The sequence below is a fragment of the Acomys russatus genome, chromosome 24, assembly GCF_903995435.1.
Source record: "Acomys russatus chromosome 24, mAcoRus1.1, whole genome shotgun sequence".
Lineage (NCBI taxonomy): Eukaryota > Metazoa > Chordata > Mammalia > Rodentia > Muridae > Acomys > Acomys russatus.
In genome coordinates, this window is record NC_067160.1 from 57448766 (window position 1) to 57474095 (window position 25330).

General features: G+C 54.9%; 1 protein-coding gene across 8 annotated transcripts; it reads right to left on the minus strand.

Annotated features, from left to right (window-relative positions):
- Positions 1 to 85: 85 nt before the first annotated feature.
- On the minus strand, positions 86 to 24939 carry Grin1 (glutamate ionotropic receptor NMDA type subunit 1). Of its 8 annotated transcripts, none has more exons than XM_051166425.1 (21): positions 24402 to 24939; positions 22932 to 23066; positions 20916 to 21092; positions 18722 to 18784; positions 17813 to 17913; positions 13355 to 13476; positions 13109 to 13283; positions 11851 to 11995; positions 11670 to 11753; positions 7087 to 7228; positions 6878 to 7005; positions 6414 to 6578; positions 6212 to 6330; positions 5982 to 6094; positions 5759 to 5907; positions 5495 to 5652; positions 5175 to 5336; positions 4565 to 4674; positions 4323 to 4468; positions 2961 to 3071; positions 86 to 706 (listed from the first exon to the last, which is right to left on the minus strand). In XM_051166425.1, exons 1-21 carry the CDS (start codon positions 24657 to 24659, stop codon positions 638 to 640), a joined length of 2832 nt encoding a protein of 943 aa, XP_051022382.1. In that variant the 5' UTR covers positions 24660 to 24939; the 3' UTR covers positions 86 to 637. The 8 variants fall into 8 exon arrangements, with proteins under 8 accessions (XP_051022382.1, XP_051022384.1, XP_051022386.1 ...); XM_051166424.1 differs by lacking the exon at positions 86 to 706 and adding an exon at positions 831 to 1066; XM_051166427.1 differs by lacking the exon at positions 18722 to 18784.
- Between the last annotated feature and the right edge of the window lie 391 nt (positions 24940 to 25330).

Here is a 25330-nt window from a genome sequence, read left to right on the forward strand (position 1 = left end):
GGGGCTCGTCGCGAGCCAGCGTCTGAAAAAGCCTCTTGTGGCAGCAGGTAGAAGAGAAGGCTCAGCCCTCTTGGAGTCTGGAGCAAGAGAGGACCCCTGGGAAGGACTGCCACTAGGGCAGTGGGGGCTAGCCCTGGGAAAGGTCAGGGCCAGCCCAGTAAATGGGATAGGGAAGGGTCTTAGGAGGGTGGTGCTGCAGGAGAGAGAGGTGGAACTCGGGTTGCAGAGAGCAGGCGCTGGAGGAGGGGGGCGGTGACCTAGCAAGCTGGGGCCATGGGCCCCCACTGTAGCTTAGGGTGGTGGCTGGAGGAAGGATGGGGCTGTCATTTCTGCTCCAGACCCCTCCGGCCGGGGCCACTTAGGCCCCTCACCCCACTGCTCAGAGACCCCAGGGCCCTGCCTCTGCCGGAGCGCCCTGTGGCCCTGCCCAGCCGGCTCAGCTCTGGCCCATCCTCAGCCGCTCTGGTCCGCACCTTGGTCCTGCAGGGGCTGCCCGCCAGGCAGCAGGGCAGGCGGACGGGAGGCCCAGGGTGGGCAGTCTCTGGGGCGGGTGGGCTTCCCTCAAGCCTTCCCGAGCAGCAGGACTCATCAGTGTCCTTGGCCGGGCTAACTGGGCAGGTGGGCGCCTCCGGGGGCCTCACACCACGGTGCTGACCGAGGGATCTGAGAGGTTGAGCGGGCCCGTGATATCAGTGGGATGGTACTGCTGTAAAATAGAAATACACAGACAAGGCGGCCCGTTAGCTCCGACGTCGGGGGCACGCGCGGGGCCGGGACAGGGTGGACCGGCCAGCCGGCCGACCGGCGGGCAGGCGGGCACGGCCCGGGGGAGGCTGGGGGTGCTCCTCCCCCGACCCCGTCGTGCTCCGGGGTTCTGCGTGGGCCAGGCCGCTGTCCCGTGCGTCTGTCTGTCTGCGGGGGAGGGGCAGAGGAGGGCGGGCGGGGCGTCTCAGCTCTCCCTATGACGGGAACACAGCTGCAGCTGGCCCTCCTCCCTCTCAATAGCGCGTCGCGGCAGCACTGTGTCTTTTTGGTTTTGCAAAGCGCCGCGTCCACCCCCGGTGCTCTATAAATAAGAACCAACAATCAATACCTGCTGGCCCCGCCGGCCACCGGGGATCCCAGCCCTGAGCGCCCAGTGCTGCCCTGGCCCAGACCGGCCACAGGACAGGGGCAGAGGATCTCAGCAGCTGGACCGACCCCACCCGACCCAAAGGAGCCCCCACCCAGGCCTCCCTCTGAACAGCACCCGGCCCCAGAGACAGGGTGGGAGCTGGGCTGCCCTCCCCCACCCAGCCCACAGTGGCAATGCCCAGGGGTCAACCCTGCAGGATGGGGGCCAGCTCCAGATGGCCCAGAAGAACCGGTCCCTGGGGCCCTGGGAGGCTCAGGTAAAGATTGAACTGAGAACAAGTCCCCAGAAAGGAACCATATAGTCTCTGAGTAGTACCTGGCCAGCTCCAGATGGGGACCCAAAACTGAGTGGCACCCACTGAAAATGGCCTGTCACCTGCGGGACTTTTGTACTTTTCCCTCTGGCCACCTGGCCCCAAAGGTACAGATTCTTGTCTGTCAGATTTCCCTTTTCCACACACAAATTCCAGCCCACAGCGCCCTCGGCCCTGCTGTCCCTCCCCTGCGCCCCCTCGTGGGGGTTCTGGCTCAGACCTTGTAGCATAGGCCTCGCCCACTTTCCCTGGTCTAGGTGACCCTGGAAATAGTGTTCGCATCAGCTTCTGGAGCCTTGAGTTGGTGCAGCCCACAGACCCTTAATCCTCACCCACTCTTTCTGCACCAAGGACCTCAGAGAGCTGAGCAGCCAGGCCTCATGGGTCTCTCTGGAGCACCCTAGTGCTTTGAACTGCGACTGCTTTGTACCATAATCCTGTCTGTGTGGCTTTCTTCCTGGCCATAGGGGGTGTTAACTACAAACCCAGATTCCTCATGAGACACTAGCTCCTTGTGGGTGACATCGTCCACTGGCTAGAGGGGAACTGGCTAGGACCACGGTGACTCTAGCAAAGTGGAAACCCGTTGGAAGACTTTCTTCTGAGTATGCGTATCTGGTCCCCAAGGCAGGGGACAGGTAGAAGGTCTAGCTCTGACAGTGGCCTTGTGGCAATGCTTGGGGGTTTGAGCTGAAGCACTGGTCTTAGCCTCCCCTTTCTGGGGCTCCCTCTGAGAACCTCAGTTTTGCCTTAGGTACTCAGGCCAGGGCTTTCCTGGGCACCCTATCCATGCTTAGATCATCTGGGCACTGCTGCCACATCTCCATCAGAGACCTGTTCGGCTTGGCTCCACCCCCACCCCACCCCCACCTGGCCGTCTTCCCTGTGACGGAAGGTCAGTGCCAACGCTAGGCCCCAGTCGTCCACCCAGATGGACCCAGGCCCGGCCCCCAGCCCCCGGCCCACACAGAGACCACAGGGAAGATGCAACACGCATGGCTCTGGTGAGACAGGTGAGACAGGTGTCTGGGGGGCGGGGCCAGCGGCCAGACAGACGGACGTGATGGGACATCACAGCTACACTCTCCAGGGCTGTTGCAGGGCAAGAGTGAAGGCACCGAGCCCCTTGTGGAGGCAAGAGAAACAGGGATGAAACAGAGGTGGCGTGGCCTCCTGGCAGGGGCAACCTGGGACAGGGGCTACTCTGGTTCCCACGGTTCGGGTAGCCCAGAGAGGTGGTGAGGCTGACTGACTGACAACATGACACGGCTTCCGGATGGTGTGTGGGTCACGGCATGGGGGGGGGGAGGTGGGCAGACTAACGTGGAGACACATGGGGAAGCTGAGGACCAGTGGATGGCTTGAGGAGAGAGCTCTGGAGAGTTCTAGAGGACAGCACCCTTGAATGGGTGGAGGGTGGGTGGTGGGGGGGACAGGGGTGGGATGGTAAGGGAGACAGACATGGGGCAGGGGAGGAGTCAGGGACGCGGGACTGGGGTGCTCCCCCCTTACCGTGTCTTTGGAGGACCTACGTCTCTTGAAGCTGGAGGCCAGGGTGGAGGTGATAGCCCTAAATGTGGCTTTCTTTTTAGGGTCGGGCTCTGCTCTACCACTCTTTCTATCCTAAAATGAATATGTATAAGTGATTAGATGGCTAAGGGTAGAGGCCACACCTGCCCTTGCCTGCTCCTTGGGGGGGGCCGCTGCCAGGCCTGGCCGGCCACTCAGGCCCTGACTCCTGCCTGCCTCATTGTGCTGTACAGATGGGCCAGCAGCCAGAACTTTCGAGAGTGGCCTCTTCTGCCCAGGGTTGGGCCTGTCCTTGTGATGGCACTCTTCCTGGGATGTCCGCCTGGCTCCCTGGCTCCTGGGTGGCCCTGGCTTAGAGGCATCCTGAGGAGGAGGGGCCCCTGACGACAGGAAGAGTTTCCCCTCAGGCCACACCAGCCTTTTTGTTCAGAAGCTGCTGACCCCAGAGGGCACACACCAGGAAGGGGCCAAGGACCCAGGGAGGTGTCCAGTTGGAATTGGAGTGATAGACAGAGATAGACAGTTCCGGGGACGCTGGCCTGCAGTCTGATGGCCAACATGGCCCCGGGCAGTTGTGGCCAGGTCCCCTGGGGACCTGTAGGGCCAAAAGCAAGAATGGGTGGATGAGAGGTGTGGGGGTTCCAATAGCCCTGTCCCCCACCCCAACCCCCCACAGCCCTCTCTGCAATGTCAATGTCAACTCAGGACACAGCTCCAGGAAGACACCCAGAGAAAGAGAAGCGACAAGTGGATCAGAACCTGACCGTTGGCCGGTAGTCCTCAGGCCTGCGTGAACCTCACTGCCCACCCTGTCCTTCTCCCTGGTGGTATCTGACCAGCCCACATGCGGCCTCATCCCTGCTAGCCACAAATCCACATGGATGTGGCCTGAGGCAGATCAGCCCCACTTCAGTTGGAGTCACAAAGCAAGACGCGGGAAGAAAAGAGGTCCCCAAATGGTGTCAAAGGACTTTGGATGATAGAGGGCTAAATGCATCTCGGATTCACGTGCTATACCCAGGTGGGCAGGTCTTACCCTGCCTGCTTGCCTTCCTATGGACTGGGTGCCAGTAGGTGACCCTGGAGACAGAGGGGCCAGGTAGGAACTTGAAGCAGGGTGCACGGCCTCCCTCGGCCCAGCTTGGCAGTGGGTGACCACCCGCAGGCAGCCCCTTGCCTGTGCTGCCCCTGTGCCTTGGGAACACTCACCACTGCCCCTGGCCATGGCTCCTAGCACCAGTGCTGCCCAGGAGCCAGAGCCAGTGCCACGGCCTGTAGGGACAAAGCAGGGCCGTGGCCTGGCGGGGCCCTGGACGCCAGGCCTCGGAGGGTGGCCTGTCCTACCTGCAGGTTCTTCCTCCACACGTTCACTGCCGCAAAAGCCAGCTGCATCTGCTTCCTCCGGGCATCCTTGTGTCGCTTGTAGGCAATCTCGATGAAAATCAGGAAGATCCCAGCTACGATGCCTCCAGCCACCAGCATGAAAACCCCTGGGTGAGTGAAGGACCCCGTGTGTGTCACCTGCCTGCCCGGAGGCTAGCGCCTAGAGAATCCATCCCGCTATCAGGGCAGCGTGGCAAGCCCACCTGCCATGTTCTCAAAAGTGAGAGTCGCAGGAGCATTGCTGCGGGAGTCACATTCCTGATAGCGAACCCATGTCTTATCCAGGTCTTCCATGAAGCCGTTCTCATGGGACCTGGGTAGGGAAGGGGACAGGAAAGGGAGGGCTGGCAGCAGGACTCGGGCAAGGAACGGGCAGGTCTTGAGTCGAGGAATGGGGCTGTGTAAGTGTGCAGGACACTCGGGGGGGGGGGGAGGAGAAGGCTGGGGAGCAGGCAGGACTTGTAGCCTCAGTGGGGCTGGCTGTGGGAATGAGGGAAGCTTGTAGTCATTGGAGGCCAAGGACAGGATTGGGATGGGCAAGGCTCACAGAGGAGGCAGCACCTTGGAACAAGACTTGTAGTGCTAGGGGGCTTTGGGAGTGGGGGAGGCCTGTAGCTTTGGCTGGCCTGGCAGTGAGAGGTTCTCCAATGGGGGGGTGGTGGTGGTGATGCCTGGTTTGGGTGGAGTGGATCCACCCAAGATGATGTCAGTGTCTACTGAACAGCTGTTGGCCTGGGGTAGAACGGTGTAGTGCGCTGCTGCTGGGGGAACTGGGAAGGAGGAAAAGGAGGGTCCCAGCACAGGGTGACTCACTTGAGGATGGACAGGGACACGTTCTGTTTCCAGGGGCTGTCCTTGCGCATGCCGATGCCAAAGCCCGAGCGGAAGAAGAGCTCTCCGGTGGTCACCAGGTCGCATTTCTGTGACGCCTCAAACTCTAGCACCGCTGAGTCCCAGATGAAGGCGTGGAGCTTGCTGCCGGCAGAGGCAGGGTCAAAGGAGCCCCACTTAGCCTGTTCACCCTCCGCCTGCTCACACTTCAGTACCGACAGTCTCCACGTGTGTTTCCCGTGTGAGCAGACTTCCCTTTGCCACCCCACCCAGCCAGGGTGGCCCTTTGTCTGCCTGCTCACTTGTCCCTCACAGCCTGGATGGCCTCGGCCGCACTCTCATAGTTGTGTTTTTCCATGTGCCGGTACATGGTGCTCAACTCCACCTGCCTCCGGAAGTAGATGTCCACAGAACTCTGCTTTACGGTTGCGTAGATGAACTTGTCTGAGGGGTTTCTGAGCTGTAGGGACAGAGACCTCAGCTCATGGCTGCTCCCAGGCCTCATGGGAAACAGACATTCCCTCTTAACCTCTTGACCCTTTCCCCCCCAAGCCCGAGGGCCTCACCCTCGGGTCGTTGATGCCTGTGATGCGCTCCTCAGGCCGATCCAGCACCAGGAAAGCTGCCAGGTTGGCAGTATAGGAAGCCACGATGATCATGGCAAAACCAGCCCACACCATGCCTAGGATACGTGCAGAGAAACTTCGGGGGGCACCTGTGGGCAGAGCCTGGGGTCAGCTCCTGGAAAGCAGGGAGTGCGGCCAGGCAGGCCCTGGGGCCTCCTCTCACCTTCCCCAATGCCAGAGTTGAGCAAGACACCCCAGGAGAACCACATGGCAGAAGACAGGGTCAGCGCATCCTCCTCCTCCTCCTCACTGTTCACCTTGAATCGGCCGAACGGACTGCAGAGTGCAAAGGGGAGGCGGGAGAGAGGACGGGAGAGGCAGCTCTGCCGGGTCCTGCCTGGTTCTGCCCACCCTGTAGACAGAGGGGGTCCGGGCTCTCTGCCTGGTGCTCACCTGAAGCGGTCCAGCAGGTACAGCATCACAGCCACCACATGGACTGACAGCCCCACCAGCAGCCAGAGCGTGCTCTGGAAAGGCTGCATGAATGAGTCTAGGGTGCTCCTCGGGATCTCCTGCAGGCGATGGGGCGTGGCGGGGGTCAGTGTCGCCCGGACCTTCCGCTCCCCTCTCTCATCCCCACCTCGTCCGTACCTACCTTCTTGACCAGAATGGTCAGGCCCTGGTACTTGAAGGGCTTGGAGAACTCTATGTACTGCGCTCGCTCGTTATTGATGGTCAGCGGTGCGACGATCATGTCGGCCTGGCCGCTGAGCAGCTCCCCCATCATTCCGTTCCACTCTTTTTTGTTGCTGTTGTTCACCTGCAAAAAGGACAGAACCAGTGGGGCTGCAGATAGGGTGGGCGCAGCTCCTTGGACAAGAACTCCTACATTACGTGGTCCTGGCACACAAGGAACGCCTCTCCCCTCCGCCGCCCCCCCGCCCCCCGCCCCGTGCTCCATTAACGAGCTCATCTCTAACACCCAGCCCCAACCAACAAGCCCCTCCTAAAAAGGCTCCACCTGACCCACGGGCTTTCCAATTAGTCATCTCAACCCACATCTCTACCCTCCCACCAGCTCCTTCACTCCAGGCCCTGCCCCTGCCATCCACTCCATACCCGCTCCTGTGTGCCAAACTTGCCATCTGCCACCAGGTGCACCTCGTAGGTAAAGTTCATGGTCCGTGCCAGTTTGATGAGCAGGTCAATGCAGAAGCCATAGCAGCACTGGGGCACCGTGTGGCGGGCTGTGGGCAGTCAGGGAATAGTAACGGTGGGCTCCTGGCTTCGCCGCCCTAATCCCCTACCACACTTTGCCCAGCACTCACGGCTGCCTGGTGATGTGTCATTAGGCCCCGTGCAGATCACCTTCTTCACTGGGTCACCATTGACTGTGAATTCCTCTTTGCACGTCCCGTCACTCATTGTGGGCTTGACATACACGAAGGGCTCTTGGTGGATTGTCACTATCTGGAGGGAAGACAAGAACCAGCCTGGGCCACCTGCCCTTGGCTGTCTTCTCAGCACACAGAAAGCCCTCGGCTCCATTTCTGCCTCAAATCCCATGCCTGAACCACATCCCAAGCCTGGAAACTCCCTGACTGGTTTGCAGAGGTCAGTTCACATCCTTCCACCATGGTAAGCATTGCCTGCCTGCTGCCTTTTGGGGAACAGATACAAGTCTGGGGGGTGGTGCTGAAGTGGGGCACAGACTTCACCGGCCATCTTCCCTGACTCATCAAAATTGTCTCCTTCGATGCTGTCCTCGCTGGTGGCCCCTTTTCCTCAGGTCCAAGTTTATGCATCAGTCTATCACAGTACTACTGTGTAGTAAGTGTGTACCAGGAACTCTCTCTGACCAATCCTTGCCAAAGCCACCCTGGCCTCCACTGGCATGTAGCTTTAAGTCTCTGATCCTTGTATGCTTACATGTATGTTTGTGTTCCTGTGTATTCATGCATGTGTGCAAGTGCACATGGAGGCCAGAGGTCAGGTGTTTTCCTCTATCACTGTTAATATTATTTATTATTTATTTATTTTGGGGGAGGGTTTTGAGACAGGGTCTCTGTGTTGCTTTGACTGTCCTGGACTCACTTTGTAGACCAGGCTGACCTTGAACTCACAGAGATCCGCCTGCCTCTGCCTCCCGAGTGCTGGGATTAAAGGCACGCGCCACCACGCCCAGCCTTACTTATTATTTAAATATTTACTATTTGTTTTATTTTATGTGTGTGTGCCTGAGTGTATGTGTACGTATCACATACATACAGGAGCCAACAGAAATCAGAAGGAGGCGTCAGATTCCCTGAACTGAAATTACAGATGATTGTAAATTACCATGTGGGTGCTTGGAATTAATCTGGAAGAGCAGCAAAGGATCCTAACCTGTGAGAGGATACCTTTCCAGTTCCTATTTTATTTTACCTTTTTTTTTTTTTTTAAGATTTATCATGTATACAATGCTCTGCCTGCACGTACCCCTGCAGGCCAGAAGAGGGCATCAGATCACATGCTAGATGGTTGTGAGCTACCATGTAGCTGTTGGGAATTGAACTCAGGACCTCTGGAAGAGCAGCTAGTTCTCTTAACCTCTGACCCATCTCTCTAGCCTCTTTTTGTTTGTTTGTTTGTTTGTTTGTTTTTGTTTTTGTTTTTCAAGACAGGGTTTCTTTGTGTAGGCGTGGCTGTCCTGGGCTCACTTTGTAGACTCAAACTCACAGCGATCTGCCTGCCTCTGCCTCTTACTTTATTTTAAAGACTTTATATATACATCTGTGCTCCAGGTACATACAGTGTCCACAGATGCCAGAAAAAACACTGGATCCCCTGAAACTGCATAGACAGATGGTTGTTAGCTGCCATGGGTACTGAGGCTTGAGCCACTGAGCAATCTCTCCAGCCCCATCCTCCTCCTCTTCCTCGACAAGTCTTCACTAAGCCTGGAGCACAGTAATTGGCTAGGCTGGTTAGTCAGCAAGCTCTAGTGATATGCCTGCCTCTATCCCCTCCTTCCACCGATGACAGGGTTAGGATGAGTACAGTGTGCAGCCATGGCCAGACTTTTACATGGGTGCTGGGATCCAAATTCATGCTACTCATTGGGATATTTATAAATATATGTATATATATTTAGTCAGGGCCTTACTATGTACCTCTGGCCTGGAACTCACAGAGATCCACCCAACTCTGCATCTTAAAGGTGTATGCTACTTCCTCCAGCTTTTTTTCTTTTTCTTTCTTTTTTTCATTCATTCATTTATTCATTCTTTCTTTTTGGTTTTGGTTTTGTTTTGTTTAGTTTAGTTTTTTTTTTTTTTCAAGACAAGGTTTCTCTGTGTATCCTTGGCTGTCCTGGACTTGCTTTGTAGACCAGGCTGGCCTTGAACTCTGCCTCTCTGCCTGCCTCTGTGTCCCTGAGTGCTGGGATTACGGGCGTGGGCCACCAGGCCTGGCTCATCCATTCTTTTTTGTTTTTTTTTTTAAAGACAGGGTTTCACTGTGTACCCCCATCTATTCTGGAACCTGCCTCTGACTCCTGAGGGCTGGGATTAAAGGCGTGTGCCACCATTGCCTGGCATTTTCTTTCTTTCTTTTTTTTTGGTTCTTTGAGACATGGTTTCTCTGTGTAGCCCTGACTATCCCAGGTTTGCTTTGTAGACCAGGCTAGTCTCAAACCCACAGTAATTCACCTGACTCCCAAGTTCATGTGCCACTGCACCCAGTTTTTCTTTTCTTTTTTTTTTAAGGGCTTTATAGAGGGAAGAAAAAGTACAGTCAGGATATAATATACAAAAGAAGAGTAAATTAATTAATTAATTCAAAATGAAGAAAAAAAGAAAATGCCTCTATAAAGTCAGGTGTGTAGACAAGCCTATAGGGTATTTGCTTAATTAGGAGCAAGCTGGTAGGCAATACTCCTCCATGGCCTCTGCATCAGCTCCTGCCTCCAGGTTCCTGCCCTGCTTGGGCTCCTGTCCTGACTTCCTTTGATGATGAACAGCAATATGGAAGTGAACAAATCAAATAAACCAAACCAAACCAAACACCACCACAACAACAGCAGCAACAACTGGAAAGGGGCTCATATAATCCAGCTTGGCCTCCTACTTGCTATGTAGCCGAGGATGACCTTGAACCTACTGATTCTCCCTCATCTGCCTCCAAGGTGCTGGGTTTAAAGTGGTGCTTCTCCCTACCCAGTTAATGCTTCTTTTCCAAGGCTGCCTCCTCAGCCCAGACTTCAGCTTTGACATTCTCCCCTTCCTGCTCTCTAGGGCCACAGCCTGGCAGTTGGGGGATTCTGGAGTGGAACACAGGCAGTTGCTGTGGAGAGCAGAGGGGTAGGCAGCCCAGGCAGGACTGGACAACAAGGCATGGAGTGGTGACACACCGTGGAGGAGGTAGCCTCTGCTGGGAGTCTTGAGAAGGGAGAGTGAAGGCAAGGGGACAGGGCCATATTTTTTCTTATCATATAAGTCTATATGCTAGTGCTGTCAAAAAAAATATCAGTGATGGGGTTAGACAAATGTGTCAGCAGTGAAGAGCATTTGACATTCTTACAGAAGACCCAGGCTCTGTTCGTGCCACCTACACGGTGGCCTACAGCCACCCATTCCAGTTACGGGGGCCCCAATATTTTCTTCTGACCTCTGTGGGTACCAGGCACACACATGGTACACAGGCAGACAAAACACTTATCCACATAAAATAAAATGTAACAAATTAGTGAGGCCAGAAACATTATTAATGGCCATCTGCACTTTGGTGGGATTTTTTTATTTGATTTGTTTTTGGTTTTGTTTTGTTTTTTTCCTTTTTTAAGATTGTATTTATTTATTTTTTAGATGAATGCTCTACCTGCATGTACACCTGCCTGACAGAAGAGAGCATCAGATTCCAGTATAGATGGCCACAAGCCACCATGTAGGTGCTGGGAATTGAACTTAGGACCTCTAGGAGAGCAGCTAGTGCTCCAATCCACTGAGCCATCTCTCTAGCCCCATCTGTATCTTAATGGGTCCCTTGGTTATTGATGTTTGGCTTTCAGCTTTTTCCCCCTTTTGGTTTTTTGAGTCAGGGTTTTATTTTATAGCCCTGGCTGTCCTAGAACTAGTTGTGTAGACCAGATCCACCTGCCTCTGCCTCTGGAGTGCTGGCATTAAAGGGGCACACCACTACCTCCCAGAGTGCTCAGACTTTTCAGCATCGGGCACCAGAGCCGCAAAGAGAGATCACATCGGCTTTGCAGGGAGACACTCTCACCGCCTTGTGAGGAATGGAAGCAGGAACTCACTCAATAGTGAGACCGCGGGCCCCAGAGGTGAGTTCGGATGCTAGCAGGGCTGAGATGGTGGGTGACACAAGGAAGGTTAGCTAGGTGTGTGGTGGTTTGTGATGTCAGAGCTGGGTGTGGTGTGACTCAGCATGAAGAGGGAAGAGGAATTCTCAGAAGAGCCTTTAGCCAGAGGAAAGGGCCCATGGGATGAACCCAGGGAATGTATAAATCAGGCTGAAGACAGAAACAAGCTATGCAGGAGGGAGTCCAGCTCAAGGAGGGGGTTCCTGGGTGCCCAAGGAGAAATGGGACACTCAGGACAGTAAGTTCTAAGCTAAACTCTGCATCGAGGCTCAGAGTACCTGCTGCTGCCTCTCTACCCTCACCACTCAGTTCTTCCTCAGACTTTGCTAGAGTCAGGCCAGAATAAAGTGCTAGAGAGTCTGTCAGATAGAAATGGCTGCTTCTTCCTCCATCTAGACTCCTGCTTCCTGTGCTGTGTGTGCCAGAACTAGGTGACGGCAGACCATTCTGCCCTTCCTTCATTTGTGACCTCACCCCCTTTCCTCCTGGCCTGAAGAGGTAGATGAAGTGTTGGGATGGGAATGTTGGGGTATGCCAACTGGGGTGCCCCACCTTTAGTCTGGTGGACATCTGATACCCTCGAGGCTTCTCTGTCTCTCCTCCTGGCCAGATGATCTTCCTGTCATTTGGGATGACCTGGGGGTGGGAGTATGAGATGGAGGGTGGCCACGCAGGGGTCTTGGCCCCAGGACCCTAAGGCCCCAGCCCCCACCCCCTCATGACCCCCACCTACATGGGTGCCATTGTAAATGCCCACTTGCACCAGCTTGCGGTTCTGCAGGTTCATGATACTATAGTTGGCAAACTTCCGGTCCCCATCCTCATTGAACTCCACACGGCCGGTCACTCCATCCGCATACTTGGAAGACATCAGCACCCTGGGAAGAGAGGGCAGTTTAGACCTATTGAGAACGTCTATCTTGCTGGCTTCTGTGCAGCCTTCGCTCCCACCGCTTCTGCCCTAGTGTCAAAAAAGGGAAGAGAAGCAGATGGCAGCTCCTTACGCGGAGTGGAGGACACGGCAGATTCCTGCCAGCACCAGATGGGCAGCACAGCTCTTGTATCTGAGAGGTGCCAGGCCCCATGTCAAAGGCTTCTCCGGACTAGGACATATGACCAGCGGATATCCTGGTTTGCAGGGAAGGTAGAAGCCCGGAGGACCTCGGGTCCATTGGCCATCAAATGGGGGAAACAGATGGAGCCTGCACCTAGTTCTAGCCACTGGGTGCCTTACTTAGCTGCACGTTTGCTCACTGGAGCATATATCCACAAGCTCATGTGCCTGCAGCTCAACTGTAGGGGTCACCCCTGTGAGTGTGCTCTTGCGGTGTAAATATGTCATGTTGTGCTTTGAGTTTCTGTGTGCATTCACTGGCATGTGTGTGCAGCCTGTAGCTGCACGGATGCCTGGGAAGCTGTGGCCAGTGGCTCTGGAGTTAATTCTGCAGCCGTTCCTTTGGTCAACCTTGAATCCATAGCGTCTATGGATGCCTACTCTGAATTTCTCTGTTCCTAGAAGGTCCCAGGTCCCATCTGCAGCAAGAACTTCCTTCTGGGGCCCCGGGCACCTCGGGGAGTGAAGGCCCTACACACCTCTGCAGTGTGGACAGGACGGGGTGGAGAAGTGGAGGCTGCCACAACTTCAGTGACAGTGGAAAGGATTATCATAGTAAAGACAGAAGATGCAGTGCTAGGCTATGGGCAGGCGGCGGAGGTGACGTCCTAGGTAAGTTCTGCTGCACCACCCTTGGCAAAGTGAACCTCTGCATAATAACAGCCGGGCGAGGTGACGCACGCCTTTAATCCCAGCACTCAGGAGGCAGAAGCAGGCGGATCTCTGTGAATTCAAGGCCAGCCTGGTCTACAAAGCGAGTCTAGGACAGCCAGGGCAGTTACACACAGAAACCCTATTTCGGGCAAACTAAAACTACCCAGCCCATCCCACCGCCTTACAGTGACTCCTCCCACTTCCTGAGAGCAACCCCGCCTACCTCTTGAACAGCGGTCCTGTCTTCCAGATGTTGGTGTTGCCCACGCAACCCCGCGGCGGGTCAGTGATGTTCTCCTTCTCCAGGAGCTCGTGAACTGCCTGGGCCACCACGCCTACGGCGTCACTAATGTGGGCCGACTCGTTCTTGCCGTTGATGAGCTGCAGGCCGATGATGCCTGCAGGACCCCCGCAGCTTAGAGCCTGGACAGCCCTCCGGGCCCAAGCAACCCCACAGCCCAGCACTCACCGTCAGGAGCATAGCGCAGGGCGTTCCCCGAGATCTCGCGCTCCCCCACCAGCCACACGTACCCGGAGCCGGTCATGTTCAGCATCGCGGCTGCGCGGTACACGGTGGCAGCGTCGTCCTCGCTGTGGGGCAGACCCGGGTGACAAGCCAGGACTCCAGCTCTCTCCCTACCCCCGGTCACAGCCTCTCCCTACGCTCTGGGGAGCGTGCCTATGCCCACAACCCTTCCTGCAGCCAGGCCCGGATGTCTGCCCAGGAGGGGCGAGGCTGCACCCGGGGCCTTTCCAGTTGCTAGTCTGCTGCCTTTAGGATGCAGGATAATGATGGCTCACTGTTGGGCACTTGCGCTGTGCTCCAGATACTACGCTGGGAACCATCTCAGCATCCTTACAGAGAAGGCATTTGGGGTACAGTAATGGTAAGTGGTAGAGTAGGGTCCGTGCCTGGATAGTGCACTCCAGCACCTGTGACACAGTGAGCTCTAGACAAGCCACAGGCCTTGTGGACCTCTATGCTCAAGGATGTAAAATGACAAGGCCAGGGCTTTGGGCGGAGGAGATGCCAATAGGATCCAGTGCCCTCCCCGCATCCAGTGAGCTGAGCATCCTGAAGATACTAGTGGTTTCTCCTCTGAGAAACCACTCTCACCGTAGCTAGTCCCCCTGACTAGGACAAGCCTCACTTAGCAGGGACATATGGTCCTTAGTGCTTCAGGTGTCCTTAGAAGTAATTTCTGTGGACAGCAAAACAGGGGGCCTTGTCCCCTGAGGCTGTGTCTCCCAGGTCATAACGATGGGCCTAGGGTCTGCCGCGTCTCCCAAATGTGTCAGACTTCCACTCAGGGTCCAACCATGCCTGGCACGTGGCTTCTGCAGCACATGTTCGGGAGATACAGTGAAGCCAAGTGGATTACCTGATACTGGGTATTTTTTTAAAATCTTTATTTTACGTTTAGCTTGTTTTCTGTGTATTAGTATAACCCCCGTGCATATATGTCCACCAAACAAGTGCCTAGTGCCTGCGGCCATTAGAAGACAGTGCCGGATCTCCTAGAATTGGAGTTAGGAATGGTTGTGAGTAACTGTGGGTGCTCTGCAAGCCCTAGGCCATCTCTACAGCCCTTACTGGGTTATTTTTACACCAGATGATTCATACCCAAGAGAACCCCCCAGAAGCCTGCTCCCAACTTTCACAATGATTAATCAACCAAAAGAAATGCTCTAAATGACTATGCTGTTGGTCATGTAAGCTACACTAAAAAAACAAAAAACAAACCCCAAAAAACCAAAACACCAAAAAAACCCCTCCAACAACCCAGGCAGTACTTCATCCTATATATGTCAGGGCCAAATGTCATACATCTGACTTTAATACCACCCCTTGGGAGGTAGAGGCATATCCCCACAAGTTCAAGGCCAGCCTGGAATACACAGCAGGTTCAAGGACCTAGAGAGACCCTGTCTCAAAATAAACAAAACAAAAACAATACACGATGGGGGGAGGGGTGCTGTGCACTGAACGTGGAAGAACCCGCCCAGGACCACACATGTCAAAGAGTGCGTCTGATGTCAGCCGCCAAACCTGACGGAGAAGCCCATCTTCCCAACACAATGTCGCTTGGTGGAATGGTTGTGATCAACGAAATGGTGATAGACAGAAGGTCTGCTCAATCGTGAAGCCTCGCCAGACCTTCTTATGGAAACAGTGGTACCAACAGAGACAATGTGAAGACAATAAAGATGAAGAGTTTTGGAAAGGAATGCTGTGTATCCTATAGACCAACGAAGTCTGAAAAACAACTTAACCCTCGTCGTGAGGAGGGAGCCGAAATGTGAGGAGGGCTGGGCTGTTGCTCAGCTGTGGATCCTCACTCACTTAACATGTGTAAGCTTTAGGCTCCACGGGCTCTTCAGGGCTTAAAAATCAGTGCGGAGTGTGGCTATAACTCAGTGTGCATGTAACATGCAGTCTGTTCACATGATGGGTAAGGATATAAACGGCACAAACACGGTGCATGGTAACATGTGTATATTTGTATGTGAATGCCGTGTGCGTGCGTGCTGTGTGCTCAGTGCGCTGGGGGGAGGTGTCCACTCTCATAGTCACGCTGGTACCTCTCTCTCCCATGACTGCTCTGCTGCTGACTTCTTTCATAGAGGCGTGTCTGACAAGCCTGTCTTTAGCCCTTGGGTCATCAACATGAGGGAGGCCCTTCTCACCCAATGTCCCAAGAGAAAGGAGACTCCCTTCAGCTACAGTGGGTTGTACTGGAAATTATTGGCCTGGAAGTGGCAAGTGTCCACTCTTCTGCTGGGATTCCATGAGTGGCTGTCCTCTGCCCTGCGTCCTGTTCACCCTCACTATAACACAGAAGTCGAGCAGGTCTGTTTGGCTTTGCCCATTCCAAAGGAGCCAAGTAGTTGGATAGGTATTCTTAAAGAGAGTGGCTTCCCTAAGTAGCATTGACCTCAAGAAAGTCTTCTTGCTTGACCCACCATCCTGAACATTCTTTTATCCCAATTGAATAAATCTCTCTCAAGCCCTATGATGAGAAGTCTAAATAATCAAAAAAACAGGAGGGGAGGGCACTGTTCCTTGGGCAACCTGGGCTGGGCTTGCCTTCCAAGGACCTTTTCTGCCCTGCTTTCTTTTCTGGACACATTTCTCTCTCCCTCCCTACTCCCCCCCCCAAACACGCCTTCCTCTTTTCCTCCCTCCCTCTGATAGGGTCTCAAACGCTGGCCTTGAACTTGCCAAGTAGTTGAGAATGATCCTGAACTCCTAATCCTCCGGCCCTGAGGGCTGGGGTTACAGGTGTGCACCATCATTCCTGCTCCTCTGTGGTGCTGAAGATGGGACCCAGGGGGCACTGTTCACACTAGGTAAGTGTGCTATCAACTGAGCCTCATCTGCGTGTATTTTTCATCCACTCTCTGGGAGCCCTGAACTATCCCTTACCTCAGAGGATGCAGTTAGAAGCAGCTGCTCTCAACCTGTGGGTCGAGACCCCTTGGGGAGGGTGTTGTGTATCAGATATCCTGAATATCGTATATTTACATTATGATTTGTAATTAGCAAAATTACAGTTATGAAGCAGCAATGGAATAATTGTGTGATTTGGGGTCACCACAACGTGAGGAGCCATATTAAAGGGTCTCAGGGTTAGGAAGGCTGAGAACCACTGAGGTGGATTAACCCACTGAGGTGGATGAATAAATAGCAAAGGCAAATGGCCCATGACTGCAGTGTAGCTTTGCCCTCCCACAGTGCACGTGTGTGCAGTGGTAGTGGGGCGATTGGCACGTGCTTGCTGATGCTCCTGGAGGAACTGCTGAAGCTAAGGACATCATTCAATCCCACGTCCGACCACTGTCACCCTCAGAGCATCTGACCACTGCCCTCCTCAGAGTTGGACAGTAGTCCGAGTCCTGCCGTTTGCTTTCCAAGCTGAGTCCTGTTGTCCTGCCTACACCTAAAACCTGTAGGCAATGGGCTGCGTGCCTCTGGCACATAGATATCTATCCTGCCCTTTCCTGTCTGTAGGACAGCAGGATTTGGGGTACCTTCCTCCGAGCTGGGTGACCATGATGTTTTTTTCCTCCACTCTACTGGAGCCCAGCAGAGCTGTGCTGACTACAGACTGGACCCACCTGCACCACTCTGTTGTTAGTAGCTCTGCCATCCTACCCTTCTCATTTTTTCCTCTCCATGGGTCTTAGGTTCTAGTCTTTCCCTTTACCGGAAAACCTAATCGTTTGTAAACAGAGAGGTTTTGCTGTGTCCACTTTCACAGTGTCGAAATGGGACGGGAGGCAGGCCCTATGTAGGACCAGCCTGTTTTTCACAAGTCCCCATCAGCGGTCTGGGACCTTGGGCTCGCCTGCACACCTGCATTGCACTTGGCTGGGCTCCTTCTCTGTCCTCAGCCCTGGGGATATTTACACAGCTATGTCTCCCAGGCTCAGGGCTTCTTAGCATTGTATCTCCAACCCCACCCCCACCCCCAAAGCTGAGTTTAGGGCAAATGGTTGTATGCAACTGCAAAAAAGAGAGAGCCCAGGGAGGGGCACATGGGATAAGGAGTTGGCTAGGCTCCTTGTGAGGAGGAAGGTGGGGTGGGATGGGGTACAGCTCTTCTTGGTGGATTTTTTAAAAAGATTTATTTATTTTAATTTTATGTCATTGGTGTTTTCCTGTGTGGATGTCTGTGTGATGGTGCCAGGTTCCCTGGAAGTGAAGTTACAGACAGTTGTGAACTACTACTTGTGGGTGCTGGGAATCGAACCCTAGTCCTCACCTAGTGTTCTTACTGATGGGCCAGCTCTCCAAGTGAAGATTTTTTTTTTTCAAATTGGAGCTCATTTTTCTCAATAGTGTCCCAGACTTAAGCCCAGTGGTGCACTTGTGCCACAGACAAGAGTCACAGTGATGTGATGAGGAGGAACCCAGCCTACTCACCTCGCAGACAGGATGATGACCCGGGCCTCCAGTTCCCGCGCCTCCATCAGCAGAGCCGTCACGTTCTTGGTTCCCGGGTCAAACTGCAGCACCTTCTCCGCCTGTGGTGTGAGCGGGAGCATTAGCAGGTGGCTGGGAAAGGTAACATCGTGCCTCAGTGGCAAGAGTGGGGCCAAAGCTGCTAGGAACCCCGAGGCAGCTTAGCTAGAGCTGCTGTGGCCTGTCCTTGCCACCTGCACTGTGCACCTGCCTCCTTGCTCCTCCTTGCTGGCCTGGCCTTGCTTGTCTGTCTTTTCTTCAGCCTGCTTGGTGTCCTGTACTCGCTCTCAGCTCGCCTTTCTTTATGCTTTCTTCAGGTCTCTCTCTCTCCATCTTACTCCTGTCCTTATTTTTGCACTGAGCATGCAAGCTGAAGTGGACCGAGACTTAGAAAGAGACGTGCAGCGAACAGGAAATAGAAGTTTTGGAATGCAACTGGGAACAGAGACGGGGTTGACTTTTTTCCAAAACCGTGAGAGAGCTCAGCTCAGACCTGATTCCTTCTTGCTCCTATAGGAGCGGCCCAGACTCTGACGTCACCAGGTGGGCAGGCTCCCTCCCTGGGTTCCGCTAAGAAACCCTGGCGGACCTGGAGATTCGCATGCACTTCCCAGAGCAGCGCCTCCTGTGGCCGAGCTTGTCTTGAGGATGCCGGCCAGGGTCACGGCGGGTGGGCCATGGGCACCCACACCGCCCACCCCTGCCCTCTCTCCTGCCTGCCTGCTGCCTGCCTTAACCATCTGTCTCTCCTCACTACTCAGGCCTGCGGCTCGGCTCAGCGCGGTGGGGCCAGATAGCACCCAGTGGCTGAGGCACCGCAGGCCGGGACTCGCTAGTCGGTGGGTGGCGTGCACGTCCATGCATATATACCTTGGGTCCGCGCTTGTTGTCATAGGACAGTTGGTCGAGGTTTTCATAGTTCCTTTTTTTACTCTGATGAATAATGTGCACAGAGAAAATATGCAGACACAGAAGAAGATTATAAACGGTTGAAAATGACGGCGCTAAAGCAATCACACCACCTCCTCGGCACGTCTGCAGACGGGCACGTACCTGGAGCTCGCAAACACCGAGACCCGGGTGGGGCTTGGGGCTGGGGTAGAGATCTGAGGGTGGAAGGGACACGGTGGGGGGCAAGGGCCACGGAGGCTCCCTGCCACGGGGCTATGCTCTTGGAAACAGTCACTTTCAGGAGAGAGTGCGGCCCTGTCCACCACCCCTGGGGGTCCCGCCTGCCACCCCCGCCCCTGTCATGCACCTGCCGTGTGGTCCCAGCAGTACCCACCCCCACCCACATCAGTCCTGAGTGACCCTCCCACTCCTCCCCCCCTTGGCCTCCCTCCTGCTCTCTGGAGACGAAGGGGTCCTCTTCTCACTAACTGGTATGCTCACACCCAAATGCCCACATTTGTGTCTGAGACTGAGTGTGATCCGATGTGTATGTATGTGTGCAAGTGTGACATGCCTGTCACATTCAAAGAAGGTAAACCTGTGACAGTCTGTGAGGGAAGGGCAGTATAGCATAAGCACATGCGTGTGTGCATGCATGTGTGTGTGCATGCATGCATGTGTGTGTGTGTGTGTGTGTGGTGTGTAGTGTCCTCGAGTGCACATGCAGGTGTGTAAGCTTGTGGTTACAAGCAAGGGTGAGCAGGTACGCTTGCACGAGGAAGCACTTGTACGTGATCCTCTTGCGCAGAGCAGAGGCATATGGAGATGAGTGAGTGAGGCCTGTCTTTACGAAAGGTGTGGTGTGCCACTCAAATATCCAGGAACTGAATAACTGTGTGTGTGTGTGTGTGTGTGTGTGTGTGTCTGTGTGCTTGTGAGTGTGTGAGCAGGCCGTTGGGTGCTCAGGGCTCAGGCTGATGAGCATGTTGGTAGTATGTGTCTAGGATGGACACGGTAGAATTGTGCAGCAACCTGCCAGATGCTGATCAGGAGTGGGACTTTTCAGAGAGATGGAGCCTGTGGTTCTAATAACCAGCCCTCCTTCCCAGACTCAATGGACCACCATAATGGATTCACTTTGGGCCTGCCTCTAGCCTCGAGCCCCGCCCCCACCGCATGCCCCCCTCCATTCCCTCCAGAGGCCTATGGCACGTGGGTGTGGGGGACAATGGTTGGTGCTAAGTATGATGAGACCAGCTATGATTTTGCAGGCAGAACATGCTCCCACCCGTCTCCCTCCCCCATATGCCCTTTGGGGCCCCTCCCCAGCCTGGGCCTCCTCTTCTATACTATCTGAAGAGCACCACCTGGTTCTTGGTGCTCTGGGCCCTGGGACTGAGCAGGGATAAGGGGCCACATCCTTATTAGGCTGAATGTAAGTGTTGGGAAGAAAGGGCCTAGGGGTCACTTTGACCCCCCCCCCCCACCATCCCAAATCCTGCTTCTGGTCTCTGGCAGTTCCTCACAGTGGAGGCCAGGCTGAGATGGGAGTGTATGTGTCCTGGAATCGTTGGCGTCTACACAGTCCCATGAGGGATGCAGAGCTCAGTCCTGAGGTGGGAGGGAGGTGGAGAGGGCAGGGGCACAAAATGGGGATGGGGTTGCAGATGAGTGGGGCTTCAGTTAGGATCCTGGGCAACCATGAGGCAGCAGGCTTTTAGAAAGATAAAGCCTCTGGGAGGACATGGATTGTAGCCCAGCAGATAAAGGACCTCAGTGCTGTCCTGGGAGGGACTCTGTAGAGGGTGTCCTTAAAAGGCAGATGGGACATGGTGTCTGGCAGAGGGGCACTGAAGAGAAAAAGGTCCTGAGTTATGAGTCTGACTGGGGCCTCAGCTGGGGGCAGGGAGGCCTAAGGCTGGTGGGGAGCGGGACAGGGGTGTTTGCGGAGCTCCAGGTGGTCCAGCCCTCGCGCAGCAGGGACTGACACGAAGGAGATTTCGACTAATGGCAAAAGCAAGTGAAATGAGCCGAGGACAGGCCGGGGCGGGCGCCGCCAGACGCAGTGGTGCTGAGCATGCAGGATGGAGAGAGAGTGTTCACAAGGAGCCACAGACATGGCATGGCCCGCCTGCTCCTGCTCAATGAGACCTCTTCAGGGCCAGGGCCTCACCTTGGACTCACGCTCCTCCAGCAATGTCTCCAGGCGTTTCTGCGCTGCCCGGCCCTCATGGTCATCGCTGACCAGCAGGATGATATGGTTCCAGCTGTAGACGCGCATCATCTCAAACCAGACACTGGACTGGTGGGAGTAGGGAGGCACGGTGCGGAGGAAGCTCAGGTGGATGCTCTGTGGGTGGGATGGAGAAGCTGAGCAGGCTTTCCCCTTTCCCACGGATGAGGTCACTACCTCCCTCTTGCCCTTACTTGTGAGAGGAGAGGCTTTGCATTTTCCCAGCGACACCCTGACTTGAAGAATCTGACTTGACTGCCATCTTGCCAACACTTCTCTAGAAACGTTAACAGTAGAAGACCTCAACGGGCTCTCAGGGTGCTCTCCCCAGGCTCAATCATTGTCTTTTGGGATGGGGTACAGTGGTAGAGCATTTGCCTGGTACACATAAGGCTCTGGGTTCTGTCCCAGGCACTGGTGGGAAAATAACTACATATACTAATAAACGTTTTGTTTTCCCAGGCCCTAGAAGCTGTGGCTTCACTAGTTTCTAGTTTCTGTGCTGCTCAAAATATCCTAGCTGCCAGGGCCGGTCTGTGTCTATCAAGGTGAACATGGCCCCTTCCGTATCCCTGTGAGTCACACTGCTCTTGGTCTGCTGAGGCTTCTGGGTTATTTATTTATTTATTTATTTATTTTACCAGTTAGTTCCCTCTTGGTGGCCAGGGGCAGTGTTTTGGAGTGAAAGAATGTTCACTGCTTCTGCAACAGGCTGCATTACAGACTGGCTCCGGGTGGTCTCGCTGGCCTGCGTGCTGGGCAGAAGGCTCATTTTGAGTTGGAGCCACAGGGGAACAGAGTGTGCCTGTGATATTTGGCCCCACACAGGCCCAATGAGTTTGCCTGTGGTCAGTCTCTAGGTTGCTTCAATTGTACGGGGCCTCCCAGCCTCTTGTTTGTCCCTGTCTACTTGGCCTCTATCGGTCAGTCCTGTCTTATACACACGAGAGTGAAGGTGTCCCAGAGGGAAAATGGCCAAGAAGCACAGGATGGGAGCCTGTTCCTCATGTGCATAGGGAGTGTGGTTCAGGCACCTTGGTCCCTAGTCCAGTGCTCTCTAAGGGGAGGCCCTCCCACAGGTCCCCTTTTCATCTCCAGAGGGCAGACCTGTCACATGCTTAGACCTAAATGGCCAGTCTCCCTTTCTTAAGGCGGAGTTTTCAAGGACTGTTAGCTCTGGGCAGGAAGACCTGGAGGCCTACTAGCCCTCTGGCTGATCCCAGGCACCAGCTGGTTGACCTCAAGAGGCTTGTGGATGCCTGCAGGATTCTTGGGTCTGCAGATTATGGGGGGACAGGCTATGTGGCCTGTTAGGCCACTGGGTGGCTGGATTGCCTCCCAGTTGATAGGTCCTCACAAAATCACCAAAAAATTTAAAGAGCATATGACCTAGAGCAAGTTTCTCATGTCTCTGGGCTGTGGTTTCCTATAACCCAGTAGCTACTCTTCAGCTCTTAGGACCAGTTGCACGGAGGGTATCCCAGCCTTTGGGCCACGAGCTCTCCAGAATGCTGAGCTGGGACCCTTTAGTCCCTGAGGCCACGGGGCCTCCTGTCGCAAGCTGCCTGTTCTGTGTGCCCTGCCTACCATCTCCTATGTGCACCTCAGTTGTCAAGGCTGGGGTCCATGGCACTCCTGCCTACCCTGAGTGCTTTTCTGCAACTCTTTCACTGTTGAATGCAAAACCTGTTTTCTAGCTCACGAAGCTCTCTTCTTCCCAAAGCGTGTTAATGTATGTGACTGAATTGTCAGTATGGGTAACTCATGTACCAATATCTGAGAGTCAGTGTGGGGTATGCATGTGTGGTTGTGCGTGAGTATCCCAAGGTCCCTCAAGGGCAGCCTGTAGCCTAAGCATCCCACCCCACCTGGAAGCAATGCCCAGTGCCAATCCACCTGGCTCAGCTGTGTGACCCTGGAGCTACCTGTGGGTCTGAGTCCGGTGGCCAGGCTTACCTTGTCAGAGTAGATGGACATTCGGGTAGTCAGTCCCAGAACGGGGATCCTGTAGAAGCCAGCTGTGTAGGAGACGGGGGTGGGGGTGAAGTGGTCGTTGGGGGTCGGCGGGTGGCTAACTAGGATAGCGTAGACCTGCGGATACAGGAGTCGGGGTCAGCTCCGTGGGCTGGGATGGACATTGTACTAGGGTTTGAGGTCCAGAAGTAGCAAGAACTAGACCAACACACCAGATGGTGCCATTTGTGCACATGGTCCCACATATCCAAGAGACAGGAGAATGAGCCAAGCCACTGTGCTCTGATGGTAAAGCCATTGCAAAGAGGGGGCAGCACTGAGCATCACCCCAGGGATATAGAAGACATGCACACACACCACACACACACACACACACACACACACACACACACACACACACACACACACGCATGCACACAGAGTTGGCAGATCAGATCCCCTTTCTGCCATGGCTCACCTCTTATAAACTGAGGAGAGGGACAAGTTTCTGAGCAAAACTCTGGGATGTGAGGACTGGTTCTCCCCGCCCCCACCACGATACCCAGCCTGCACCCGTGAGGCCACATAGGTGTATGCAGGCCTGTATGTGACTAGGTAGGAGTTCATGAACACATGCTGGAACACGTATGCACTATACGCATCGACATGGCCATGTTTATATATTGTCTACGATGATGGAATCAAGGTTGCTATATGCATTGAGCATACAAAGCGGTGTGTCCATGGATGTGCAAATGTATATGAGTGAGCAGGTGTGGTTGATTGCGTCATATTGAGATGCAGTGCATGCCGGTGCATAAACACGCATGTGAGCAGACATGTTCATGCACGTAAATGTCCTTTGAAGAGCATGTATGAACAGCCTCGGCACAGTCCCCGTCCCCATGATCTTCTTACATAAACTGGTGCATTGCAGTGACCCTCGTAGCTTCATTGGAATTCAAGAGGCAGTTCAGCCAGGGGCGGACAGCTTCAACAGCCACATGTCCTCCCACGCTGTGCCATGGTGTCTCTGGCATGCGCAATCCTCACTTCCCACCCCTGCAGAGCCTGCTTGCTCTGGCACCCCGGGCCATCCATTGCAGACCCATGAATGGGGGAAGGGATGAGAGGTAAGAAAAGGAACAAAGATGGCCCCAGGTCTCACCCAGTCAGTGCCCTGAAGTGCTCCTCCATCATGTGCCCAGAATGTCTAGACCCACACTAACTGGATGGATGAAATTACTAACGACAGTCACATGACAGCACACATGGTCCTTCTGAGGACCAGTCCAGAGGGAAACGGCAGACACAGATGTTTGCTCCAGGCCTCTCCAGGTGCCAGTTGGCTTGGAATGGTCAGGGAAGGAGACGGAGAAGGACCAGGGAAGGATCGAATGAAACTGGGACAGTGGGAGGATGACGGAGGAGGAGAAGGAGGAGGAGGAGAAAGGGGAAGCAGTTAGTGGTCACCTGGCTGGAGATGAGGTCCTCACACACTGACAGGGCCATCTGTATGGCGTTGGGCTTGTGGGTAACAGAGGTGGCGTTGAGCTGTATCTTCCAAGAGCCGTGTCGCTTATTGGCCTGGTTCACGGCCTCGCGGAACATCTGCTCGTGCTTGCGCGTGCTCAGCACCGCGCCGATGTTGACGATCTTGGGGTCGCAGGCGGCGCGGGCGAAGGAGCAGGAGAAAAGCAGGGCAAATGTCAGCAGGTGCATGGTGCTCATGAGCTCCGGGCACGGCAGGCCTGGCTTTGGGTGGCGCGAGTGCGACGACCTCGCGGTGTTACGACCCGCGGGCCGCTTGCGCGGTCAAGCACCCGCGGGTCCCCCGGGAGCCAGGGGCGAGCGCGGCGGACGCTGTCCGAGGTGCTGAAGCGTGTTTGGCGCCGCTCGAACACCCGCGCGGAAAGGGCGGAAAGGACCGCAGCGCGGGCTGCGCGACTGGTCCCGATGCTGCGGCGACTGCGGCAGCTGCGGAGTCATAAGCGGGACCTACGCGTCCTACCCCTCCCACCGCCCCCGCTTCCTGACGCCGAGTCGAGCGCGCGCCTCCTGACGGGCGCGCCTGCGTTGGCGTGAATGCTTTAGGCACGCGCGCGCGCGACCACTAGGGTGTGTGCACGTGCATTAGCGGACAGCGACCCAGGAACTCCCATCCGTGTGGTCCCAGACCTGCAATAGCTGACCTGGGAAGGCTAGAGGGGAGTTCTTATCACCACGTGCGCCTGCACTCTTGAGTGTATTTTAACATGATGGAATGTGCCGTGCACGCCTGTGTGCGCGTGCGCGTGCCTGTAAGTCCTTACCCATAGTCCTTAATATTTTGGGACTTGATTCTTCCAAGGATAGGGAGAGACTCTGTTCCTCTAAACCTCTGGGGGAAGGGCATTGGTGCA

Excerpts from the sequence above, each read along its gene's own strand:
- Grin1 (XM_051166424.1), bottom strand. The coding sequence starts at position 24,659 with ATGAGCACCATGCACCTGCTGACATTTGCCCTGCTTTTCTCCTGCTCC. Across the intron at positions 6,331-6,413 it reads TGACCATTCTGGTCAAGAAG|GAGATCCCGAGGAGCACCCT; the intron begins GTAGGTACGGAC and ends CATCGCCTGCAG. Across the intron at positions 3,072-4,322 it reads TGTGGAGGAAGAACCTGCAG|GATAGAAAGAGTGGTAGAGC; the intron begins GTAGGACAGGCC and ends TATTCATTTTAG.